Source organism: Syngnathoides biaculeatus, chromosome 11 (genome assembly GCF_019802595.1).
Source record: "Syngnathoides biaculeatus isolate LvHL_M chromosome 11, ASM1980259v1, whole genome shotgun sequence".
Taxonomy (NCBI): Eukaryota; Metazoa; Chordata; class Actinopteri; order Syngnathiformes; family Syngnathidae; genus Syngnathoides; species Syngnathoides biaculeatus.
In genome coordinates this window covers 14,359,648-14,372,104 of record NC_084650.1, presented here as the reverse complement: position 1 = coordinate 14,372,104, position 12,457 = coordinate 14,359,648, and the positions used below count along the sequence as shown (strand labels likewise).

The window sequence follows — 12,457 nt, the reverse complement described above, 5'->3', positions numbered from 1 at the left end:
GTAAAAACCCAATTATCTTAATGTTTAGTGTTTAAACCAGCTAACAGTTTAAAAAAATACAATAAACAGCTGCGGAGAAATATTGACAGTATGAAGTACGGCGAAAACATCAACTCCGGCATTAAATACGGGTCCTCAATGCCGAGTTTATCTAATTTTCTACGCACCTTTGTTTTTTTTTTTCACCTAAATATCTGACAGTGTCAGACAAAACTCTGGGCGTCGTGCTAAAAGACGTATTTTCGTGTCGTCTCCGAGCGACTTAGCATCGAAGAATGCTTTGTTTGACCGGCACTTCCGGCCGGTGACGTGATTTGATGACGTAGCTGCACGAACTCTCCAGTCCTCGTAGGCGGCCTATCCAAAACCCTCAAATCCGGATCCCGATCCTGATGAAGTGTTTTGAAATACCGCCGACCCGGTCGGTCACTACCGCCTGATGCTAGCGTGTCATTTCACCCGCAATTCAAAATTTTAATAGCTCTGCTCTAGTGACTGATGTGCCGCATTTACATCGAGATGTACGCATTGAAAAAAAAATCGACAAAGTCCACAACATCCATATTAAAATCTATAAACCGTATGAATTGCATTCATGCGTTCCGTCTGCTAGCTTAGCTCCAAAGGTTTATTTTACAGCGATTGGGGGGGCGGGGGGGGATCCAAGGCGGGGACGAGTCCAACTTATTCGCCGCCTTAAATATCGTTTACCGTCCCGCGGCTGATTGCGAATCCAGATCCGGTTTCCCTTTTTTCTCTCTCTAAATATTAATAGTCTCCATTACACAGCGACGGCTTTCATCTCCAACTGCGCGTGGAGGGGATTAGATTTTAATCAAGGTATTAAATATGACTTTCTATTCCTGCCGCCTGCAGATGGCAGCCGGTCAATTAATATCACGCTCTGTTTTGCACGCTGACTCCAAAGCTCGACAGCGTCTTGGTCGTTTGAGAGTGATAAACGTTATTCGGATCAGACGACGTCCATTTTGTGCAATTTTTGGACACTCTAAATTGCCCGTAGGTGTGATTGTGAGTGCGGGTGTTTGTCTCAATGTGCCCTGCGATTGGCCGGCAACCAGTTCAGGGTGTACCCCGCCTCCTGCCCGTTGACGGCTGGGATAGGCTCCGGCACTCCCCGCGACCCTCGTGAGGATAAGCGGCAAAGAAAATGGATGGATGGATGGTTTTTGAGCTCCAAATACAGCCGTGGACCGAAACATTCCCAATGGACCCATTTAATACCAAATGGAAATTAAAATTGCTACTGTACCACCCTGACGCTCTACGCCACCGGTGTCAAACTCAAGGCCCGGGGGCCAGATCCGGCCCTCCACATGATTTTTTTGTGGCCCGCGAAGGTAAATCGCGTGTGTGTCAACCTCCATGATTCTTTTTCAAACCGGGACACAGATTTCAAACTGCCATATCAAAAGTGATAACATTGAGATACAGCAAGCGTTTTTTTTTTTAATTAATCTTACCAAAGATCAATAATAGTGGAAAACATTTTTCTGACCTCAAAACTAGTTCATAAATTTCACGTGTAAATATGACGAGGCGGCCCTATAAGGGAAACCGGAGCAACAATGATTTTGACACGCCTGCCATAGGAAATCAAAAGGTGCCTGTCCATCAATCCATTTTCTTTGCCGCTTATCCTCATGAGGGTCACAGAGAATGCTGAAGCCTATCCCGGCTATCAGCAGACACGTATGAAGACAGCAGAACAGCGGTGAGATGTGCCGTAGGTGTGTCAGAAGAATTTAAGGCGGAGGTGGGACTGGATCAGGGATCCGGTCTGAGCCCCTTCCTGTTTGCCGTAGTAATGGATCGGCTGACAGATAAGTATTCAAAGCGCACACAAAAAAAAAAAAAAAAAAAACAAATCATCCGAACGATGGCTCGCATCTCTAAACTTGCAAATCAGGTCACTTTGAACTCAAAGCAAAAGCGTGTTATGATATTAAAGTTTAACGGAAGAAGAAATTAATATTTTAACAAGTGGATTTCACAAGTGCAGCTTTATTCTCATTCCGCCTTGTATTATTTGGGAAAATATGCCTCTTTTTGAGGCAGGGGGGACGCACAACCCTCATTTATACCCATACGGCGTTTAACAGCAGTGAAACACAAAGCTGTTTGGCAAGGCAGCGTATTCTCCGGACGCTTTCCGTCCGCGGTATTAAATCCGCAACGAGCTCCACGGTTGACCGACACGCTTTCCCCCCACTTTTTGGGATAACGCCGGCGGTCGCGTCGCGCACACCAACCGCCTCCTCCGAGTTTACGCGCAATTATGACGCGTCGGTTTGCGTCCCGGCGGAACAAAAGAGAACGCGTCAATTAGACGGCGCTAGCGGGGACGCGTCGGTCGGCTTTCCGCTGATATGGAAAATCATTCCCGTTAAGCGCGGCTTCCCGGGAGACGAGGGGGTAATCACAAATGTCCAGGCGGCGCTTAATTTCAAGCCTGCACACCTTTTTTTTTTTGTTTTTTTGTTTTTCCCCCAAGATTTTAAAGCCTTATAAAGTCTGGAAGGGGGCTGGATTCGCGGGAGGCCCGGACCGGTACCATCGCACCCCTGCGGCGGTTAATCAAGTCCGATTCAATATACTGCGTCGTTGCTCATTTGCATAATGACAAACGGAGCTCCGATCGGCGCTGGGGAAAGCGCACGATTAGCTTGGAGGCCCAAAAATGGAAGGGAACAAAAGAAAGTACCTTTCGGCGTTAAACTGGGTTTTTTTTTTTGCTTTGTTTTGTTTTGTTTTGTTTTGGTTTTCAAATTCTGACCAGGGTTAAACCATTGTATCGTTTTCAGTATGGACTAACGTCAATATTGTAGCTATCCAATTTTCAAGTACAGTGAAGACTCGGTTATCGAACGCCTCCTTTCTCGAACAAATCTGTTTTCGCACGAAAATTTCGAGATTTTTTTTCTTGCTTCTGTTTTCGAACGAAAATCGGTACTCGACCCGGCCCGACCAGCTGACCCGCGATGCGTGTTGTTATCGTGAATTCAAACGCGCCGCGAAAAAACCCGGAAATAACAAATAACGCACTGGTGTAAAGGCTAAACAGTACAGGTGCTAAGGACAGAGCCCTGGAGTACGCCGTGACTGAGTTTTTACCCACATAGTATTTCTAACCAATATTTACAAATGGTGAACTCCCTGGCAACTCTGATTTGAAAGTATTTGGAGGACATCTCGACCAATCAGACGCCTTTTCAAAACGTGGTTGGAAATCCGTTTGCTGTCACGAGGTTTTATGAGCTTAACCCATTCATGGGCAGGGTGGCAATTTTTTTGCCTTATTGTTATTATTTTATGGTTACGTTATGTGATAAATTTACAAATTTATAATCTCGTCCCAAAAATGGGACGCTGCCCGTGAGAGGGTACTTGGGTTTTCTTAGTCGATTGTCCCACAAACCAGAATCAGAATCAGATTAAAACACTTAAATATTTTGATATACTGAAGGATATAATGCGTGAAAATCATGATGTCCCAAAAATGGGACGCTGCCCACGAATGGGTTAATAGTGTCGGAAATTCCCGCCAAGGCAAAAACATATTTCTTGCAACAAAATATGGACAAAATATGTGAACTTAATGGCATGAAAAATGCTACCGGGCACCAGCTACTGCGCATGGGGTCCTGATTCAGCATTTATCATCATCAAAATGATCAATATGGCCAAATATTTTTTCTAAGAAATTCCCGAAACCCTAATTTGTATTGTCTGACTCACAGATGTCAAACACAAGGCCCGGGGGCCAGATCCGGCCCACCACATGACTTTATGGGGTCCGCGAAGGCGACACATGATTCTTGTTCAAATCTGTACCAAAATTGTCATATCATAAATGATAACGTTGACATATTGCAAGCATTTTTGCGTTACCAAAAGTCAACAATAGATGAAAAAAGCAATTTCCCTTCAATTTTGTTTCCAAAACGTGTTCATAAATTTCACGTGTAAATATCCATCCATTTTCTTCACCGCTTATCCTCACGAGGGTCGCGGGGAGCGCCGGAGCCAGTCGACGGGAAGGAGGCGGGGAGCACCCTGAACCGGTTGCCGGCCAATCGCAGGGCACATTGAGACAAACAGCCGCACTCACGATCACACCTAGGGGCAATATCGAGTGTCCAATTAATGTGTAAATATGATGAGGCTTATTAAATATGATTTTTATGGTTTCACAGTCATAATAGCCATCCGAGGTAAACCATAACAACAACGTGGCCCGTGGCAAAAATTAATTCAACGCGGCTGGTCTGACCGATTAATATAGCGCTCTGTAAACACGGAGATGGAGAGGAGAGATGAAAAATGTATCGACGTGGCGGTTTTTGGGCGTCTTCGATTTATTATTATCTGAAATAAGAAGAACGTGTCGGCGGCGGCGAGCCGATCGAGAGAGAGGTCTACGTCGAGAGAAACGAGGCCGCCCGGGCGCAACAAATCAAGTCTCGCAGTTCTCCGGAACATAAACATAGACATTTTTTTTCGCCCATCCATGTCTCACTGTTATTGTCTACGGTAGTAGATAAAACTAGAGTTCGGTTCTACAGAAGAACAGCGTATTTGTGAAGAGTGAACCAATGGATATTACGAATAAGGGTATTATGAGTAAGTATTAAACGATGTTTTGGGCACAAATCCTCATTCCGATATCGTCACGTCGGATTCCATTACGAATCCATTTTAGTCTCAACGATTACGAGGGTAACGCAGGCCGCGAATGTCTCAGCCGGAGCGAAGGCGCGTCGACACGCGCACACAAAAGGGGTAAAAAAGCAGCAACGCATGCAATATTAATGTTTCATCATGAAATTCGGGCCCCGCCTGAGCGCGAGCGAGAATCCGGCGAGGAGTCGATACCTGGCAGGGAGGAAGTTCGACGAAGCGTGCCGGCGCGTCTTATTAGATCACCGGCGGGCAGCGAGTTGCTTCCCGTGACTTTCAATTAGAACACCAGTCAGTTACTCGACTTTATCTTTGTTTTAGAGGACGTGCGGCTTCCGACGTTGGTCAGCAGCCAAAGAGAGGCCCGATTCCGTCTGACGTTTATGTTGGATTTGACCTCAAATAATAATTGAAGGACTGTAAACAATCCTTGATAAAAACCCCGCACACAGGCCAGTGATATTTTTGCGTCCAAAAAACATTGTTTGCAATTATAATAATGTTCATTTAAGTATTAGTATGCTTGTAGTTCGAGTTACTGATTGTAATCGAAACACGCGTCACTGCATGGAATGCTCCATGTGCATAAATGACAAAAAACAGCCAATCAAAAAAAAAAAAAAAAACCAAAAAACCTGTTTCTCCTTTGACTGCATTCATAACAAGTCTCGGCTTCCCTCTTTGTTTACATTCGCCGCGGGTTGCACTCTGCTGCCCCCTGTTGAAAGCTGCTCAGCATGACCTGCATTTGTGACAGGAAGGACGCAAACATCGGGGCTTATAGACGTGATTTCGAACCAGAAGGACAAAGTTTGATCACGTGATTGCTCCTCATGTGTGCGTCCGAGTTTTTTTTCTTCTTTTATATACTTCTTATTATTCAAATATTTCCTTGTATTTCTCCATAGCAGCAATTTCTTCCCGTGTTTTACACTCTACTTTCAAAGTATTTACTGATAACTGATGACTACATAATGCTGTGCGTGTCCATGTAAATACCCCCCCCCCTATATTTTTATTTTATTGTCTGTACATATTTCTCCATAATAGTTGGATTTTAAGTCAGCTGAGCGAATAAACAGCCACTGCTGATATTTCTCGATTCACTTAACACTATTTATGTATATCTTGTAGATATAACAATAGATGACTGTGAATTCATGCATAGTTTACAGCCCCCCCCCCCCCCAAAAAAAAAAAAAATAGCTCACGCTTCCGAGTGCGCGGAGATGAAAAGCGGAGATCCAAAACTCGGTTCCGAGCAGGCCCCGCCTACCTCCTCCCTCCCTCCCTCCCTTCCCTTTATAAGGCCCGGAGAGAGTCGGTGGGAAGCTCAGATGAGACCGCCGCCACCGCCGCCGCCACCGCCGGAGATTCCGCACCGTCCCGGGGGAGGATTTTATTCTTTCTCGCTCGCCGGCTAAGCATGGATTTTCTCAATCACAACTACTTGAGCGCCAGGGGGCCCTACGACTACACTTTTAATTTCTGGAACGATTACTTGGGCCTGACCACGCTGGTCACCAAGAACCCCAAGATGGGCATGCCCCACATGAGCCCCAACTCCATCACCGAATCCCTGAAGGCCACGCTGGGCCTGGACGACCCGCGCGAGTGCGCGTGCGCCTGCGAGGGCGCAGCGCCGGAGGGGGGCGGCGGCTGCTGCTGCTGCTGCTCCTCCTGCTGCTGCTGCCTGGGGTGCCCGCCCGGCACCCCCCCGCCGCCGGGCTGCGTCGCCGAGCTCAAGGAGCGCTTCTCCATCCTCGACCCCTTCCAGAGCCGGCAGCCCCCGGAGCGGGAGGCGCACGGGTGCTTCCCCGGCTTCGAGCGCGCCAGGACCCGCGGCAAGCCGGCGTCCGTGCGGGCCAAGCTGGAGCCCAAAATCTGCGTGTTCTGCCGGAACAACGGCGCGCCCGAGGAGGTGTACGGCTCGCACGTCCTCAAGACGCCCGACGGCCGGGTCTTGTGCCCCATCCTGCGGGCGTACACCTGCCCGCTGTGCAGCGCCAACGGGGACAACGCGCACACCATCAAGTACTGCCCGCTGTCCAAGGAGCAGCCCCCGCAGAGGCCGCTGAAGGGGGGCCGGGCTGTGGGGGGTAAGCGGATGAAAATATTCTAAAAAAAAAAAAACAGACTTTCAAGTATGATGAAGAATTTGCACTGAACAATTTGCAGATGACTGACCGTTTTATTTAGAATTTTATCTCAATACACATGATAACTGTTCACGGGGTGTCCAAAACATAAAAAATAAATACAAACATTTAAAATAATCACATTTAGACCAACACAATGTAGCGCTAAATATCCTAAGCAAATATATATATATATATATTTATATATATATATATATATATATATATTTTTTTTTTTTTTCAAATGTACTGTATATGCTTTGTGTTATATGTACTGTAACATTTTAATGATTTTTTTTGGTGTGGTCTTTTAATCATTTCAATTCATTTTTCATGCTTAGTAATTTTTTTCTTTTTTTTTCCCTTGTATCCATTATTTTATATATTTTTTCTTTTCATTTTTAGTGGAGCACTTAATCTCCTCCTTGTCACGTTACTTTTAGTTCTTCGGCTTTGTACTAATTTGCTTTTCTTTTTGCGATCATATTTTGACTACCTAACCTCCCCCTTTTGAATTATTAACTTTTTTTTTTTTTTAGTCTCTGAATTATAAAAATATAACCTTCAGCCGTACTTTGGACACCCCCGATGTATCCAGATCTATTTTTATAGTTCCCTTTATCCACTCGATGATGCTTTGTACATTCAATTTATTTTTGCTTTCCTATAGTGTGTGATGATATTGTGTGCGTATACGAGTACACTATTGTACAGTAATCCGAGATGAACAAAAAAAAATGAGTATTTTGGTTAGTAGGAATGTGAATGTGGTGTTTCTATACTGAGTATTTTTGTATCTGGCAGCAAAGCTGACCTTTTTTGTCGTCCTTGTTTAAAAAAAACAAAAAAGTTTTGTTGGCCACTAAAAAACCCTTCCTGTTACGTCGCGGGTCAAATCGACCCATACGAAACTCGATGAAAATGTCTAAATTTGACATATTTGCGATGAAGTGGTGCGTAACCGAGTTCGCGTGAAAAGCCCCTTATCCTCACAAGGTTTTGGACAGGCCAAATTGAACTATGTTAAAAGTTACACATGAACAATATCTCTTGGACACTTTTAAACAAACTCCGGGTCAAATTGACCCATTTGAAACAATATCTGGAAAACTGACTCATATCAAACTTTGAACTGGTTTCATTTTCCAAAATTGCAATGAAAGGGTTTTATCGCAGATGGAATCATGATATAAAAACAATATTTTCTCGGGGGAGGGTTCCCCCCTCGTGTATCGGATCACTATTGGTTCAATATGGGTCAAACTGACCCACTTGAAACTTCTTGACCAGGAGGATTCGTTTGACATATTTAACATGAAATATTGATAGTCACAGACTGGATATGAACATAATGTTTCGTATTTTTTGATCATTTTCTATTTCCTTTTTTTTAAGGCCATTAAAGACACCCAGGGGTCAAAAGGCCCACATGGAACCAAATTTGCGATGACCTACGGTCATTAATAATGACATATTTTTATTGCGACGCCTCTCGCTATTTACATAACCGCATATTCCCATTTTTGACACGTTTTGGCGCGTGAAAACCAAACACACCCCGGGTCCGATCCACCCATGGCCGTGATTACCGTTCCCGGGGGGAGGGGAAAAAAAACGAGTGTTTACCAAAAGAATGTGTCCGGTCAGGAGTTGCTTGAACCCACAAACGTTGACAGCGGAACCGCAACGAGCCGGGCCGGGGCGGAAAACAATGCGGCCTCTGTTTGGGAGAACTGTTCTAGTCCTCCAAGGAACCTCCCCCCCCACCCCCGCCCACCACCACCAACCACCACCCCTACAAACACACACAAGCCAAACGCCTTCATCTATGTTTACATTGCCAAATAAGGCCATCGACACACTGGATTTAGCGCTTCTTCTTCTTCTTCTTCTTCTTCTGTTCCCCACTTGGGGACCAAAGCATATGAATGTCGACCACGTGCTCGTTTTTGTTTTTGTTTTTATTACCGAGGAATTCCCAAATAATAATCAACAATAATCGTGCAAAAATTGTCGTGAATGTACGCAGGACCGCGCAGTTTACCAAAGGAATCGACCGGCCGGCACGCCGTGTGTGACGTCAGGATTTGAACAAAGAGTGGCCACGCGGGGGCGCTACCTCAACCCTGATTTTTGTACTTTTGAAGAAGAGAAAAAATGAATAAAACAATATTGAAGGCGGTTTATTGAAAGCGTGCCATTTTTGATGACATTTTTTTTTTGTTTTGATAGTATTTTGGGATCTTTGTATAACGTGCCAGGACTTCTTTCGGCAAATGTACTTTTTGTTCTTATTGTTGTTGTCGATGTTGTTTGGATCAAATGAAGAAGCGATGGTGATGAAAAATACTGTAGTTATTTATATTTGACCACACATTTTTTTTTGGGGGGGGGGCTGTATGCTGCTGTGCAGAACAATAAACATATGAAATTACTAGAGAAATAATAAACTCTTATGGAATATTTGTGCTTTCACTTGGGTTGTTCTGAATTTTTCTCAGCCGGCGACATGACATGATGCGCGTTGAAAACTTTTTAGCCGAGAGGACGGATAGATGACACATTGCCTTAATTAATCTGAAAAATAAGTGGTTGGGCAATGATTCATAATTTATTCAATTCTGTCATCAGACATTATGAAAATTAGACCCTAATATTCGCTGTTCATGTTTTTTTGGACTGCAAAGTCATGTAGACAACAAATCAAACATCGCCATCTATTGGCCCGGCATGCAAATTACAGCAACTTCAGTCATTTCTTCGCATCTTTTGGCAAAATAAGAAGAGCAATTTGTACTACTGAAATGTGATTTAGAATTTCATTTAAGCCCCCCAAAAAATTTAAGTTATTGAATTAATAATGTATAGTAATCACAACAATTTCTACTATTTGTTTAATGTGTTTATTCATTCGCCACTCGTAGAAAAAAACATTTCTGCTACCTTGCAATTCCAATGGATTAATGGGCGGCACGGTAGAAAGCGTTGGCCTCACAGTTCTGAGGTCCCGGGTTCGATCCCAGCCCCGTCTGTGTGGCGTTTGCATGTTTTCCCCGTGCCTACGTGAGTTTTCTCCCGGCGTTCCGGTTTCCTCCCACATCCCAAAAACATGCAACATTAATTGGACACTCTAAATTGCCCATAGGTGTGGTTGTGAGTGCGGCTATTTGTCTCCATGTGCCCTGCGATTGGCTGGCGACCGGTTCAGGGCGTACCCCGCCTTCTGCCCGCTGCCAGCTGCGATAGGCTCCGGCACTCCCCGTGACCCTTGTGAGGATAAGCGGCTAAGAGAATGGATGGATGATTTTTTGCAGCGGTGGAGGTCTGAGTGCACTTGTATCTCAAATTTGTGCTTGTATCTCAAGACCAAAAAAAAAAAAAGCCTCACAATTTTTTGAACGAAACAAATTGTGAGGGCGGCACGGTGGAGCAACTGGTTCGAGCGGTGGCCTCACAGTTCTGAGGACCAGCGTTCGAATGCCAGTCTCGCCTGTGTGGAGTTTGCCTCTTCTCCCCGCGCCTACGTGGGTTTTCTCCGGGCACTCCGGTTTCCTCCCACATCCCAAAAACATGCAACACACTCTAAATTGCCCATAGGTGTGATTGCGAGTGCGACTGTTGTCTGTCTCGATGTGCCCTGCGATTGGCTGCCAACCAGCTCGGGGTGCAACCCCGCCTCCCGCCCGAAGATAGCTGGGAAAGACTCCAGCACTCCCTCGACCGTAGTGAGGATAAGCGGCTCAGAAATGGATGAATGAACAAACTTTTCCTGCCTGCAACCCAAATGCACGTCTCCACCCCCCCCCCCGCCATGAAATATGGATACCGGCTAAGTGCGAGCGAGACCGTCGCGGGCTAGCTCCGCTATTCCCCGGCGGGCCAGCGTCTCCATTAGCGCCGCGCCGCATAATCTCGTTAGCGAGATGTGTATCTTACGTCAGCGCATAATGCGAGCCGCGCCGGCTGACTTGAGTGCACAATAATGTCTGACGGAGCGGAGCGCAGGCTTTTAAAGTTTGATATGCATTATGCATCATTTTTTTTTTTTTCATGATTTAAGACAGTTCCCGGGGGTCGCTCACACATACTTTTTCCTTTTTCTCATCTTGTTGAAATGAACTACGGAGGGGGACGGGGGGGGGGGGGTCCATATTTGTCATTTCGAAGTCATTTGAGGGATTTACAGCTGTAATAAAACATTTATATCTTGGCGATTCCTGTGGAAATATTAGTTTTTCTCGAATAATTCTTTTAATTTTTTTTTTCCTATGTTGGAAAACGACAACCTCCAGTGATTTTTTTTTTTTTTATGAAAAAAACAACATGACACAAACAAACATAAATACAAAATGACAACAAATGCAAGCGGCTGCTGTAAGCCACAGCTCACGCTCAGAGATTCACGATCACACCTCCGGAGTAATATTTGATTTGAGCAGACCAGAAGTCCATCCATCCATCCATATTCTACCGCTTTCCCGGGTCGGGTCGCGGGGGAAGTAGCTTCAGCAGGGATACCCAGACTTCCCTTCCCCAGCCACTTCATCCAGATCCTCTGGCAGGGGGATCCCGAGGCGTTCCCAAGCCACCCGAGCGACGTTGTCTCTCCAGGGTGTCCCGGGTCGTCCTCGGGGTCTCTTTCCGGCGGGACGTGCCCGGAACACCTCACCAGATCCGGATCAGATGCACCAGCCACCTCATCTGGCTCCCCTGAACGCGGAGGAGCAACGGCTCCACACTGAGCCCCTCCCTGATGACCGAGCTTCTCGCCCTCTCTCAAAGGGAAAGCCCGGACACCTATCATTTCGACCGCTTGTATCCGGGATCTTGTTCTCTCGGTCACGACCAGACCAGAAGTTTTGGAGTTATTTTTGTCTTTCTAAAGGCTTCATTTTTTTCTTGCTGCTGCTGTTAGACTTCTAAAGGGCAGCCTAAAAATAGCCGACAGTAAGAAAGTGCACTGGCAACCCCCCATGACAGAGGTAGTGTTCAATAACTCAAAGGATAACATCCCATTGGTATTTACCAAAAGACATTAATATTCACGCTGATGAATCACATCACGGAGCTCGTTTATCTGCTCTGCTAGCAAGATTTAAATGAATGCGGTCTTGCGTCACTAATCCCGCCCCTCCTTGAGTCTTGGCTCAAAGCCACGCCCCTCACGCCCCACATTGAAACACGATATATTTACAAAGAAAGATGGTACACAGAAAGAGTTTCACGCTAGCATAGTGCTAACGCTAGTGTCGCGCTAACGCTAGTGACGCGGTACGTTAATGCTAACGTTGGTGTGGTGGTCTACACAATTCACCTACTGGACCTCGAGTTGGGTTACGAGGTTCTGCACGGACGTTATTGTTGGTTACACCTCCGCCGTTAGGGTGTTCGAGAGTTCCCGAGTCGCCAGTAACACACCAGGCAACACGCTAGCACAGCGCTAACACAAGCGCAGCGCTAACAGGGCCGGTAAAAGTCACTTCCTCGGCACATATATTCCGCCATTCTCATTTTTACTTTTCCGCTCGAGTGGCCCCTTGCGGCCGTTAGGGAAAAAATAATTAGCCGCATAAACCGATAAACCGCAGGGTTGAGACCGTGTGAAAAAAGTCGCGGCT

The 12,457-nt window shown here is 45.8% G+C and overlaps 1 protein-coding gene across 1 annotated transcript; it reads left to right on the top strand.

Annotated features, from left to right (window-relative positions):
* The first annotated feature begins 6,052 nt into the window (after positions 1–6,052).
* On the top strand, positions 6,053–6,999 carry nanos1 (nanos homolog 1). The gene has a single exon (XM_061835931.1). The coding sequence runs from the start codon at positions 6,128–6,130 to the stop codon at positions 6,821–6,823; it is 696 nt and encodes a 231-aa protein (XP_061691915.1). The 5' UTR covers positions 6,053–6,127; the 3' UTR covers positions 6,824–6,999.
* Positions 7,000–12,457: the final 5,458 nt, after the last annotated feature.

Bases quoted from the DNA above. Each gene is read 5' to 3' on its own strand.
- nanos1 (XM_061835931.1), top strand. From the start codon at position 6,128: ATGGATTTTCTCAATCACAACTACTTGAGCGCCAGGGGGCCCTACGAC.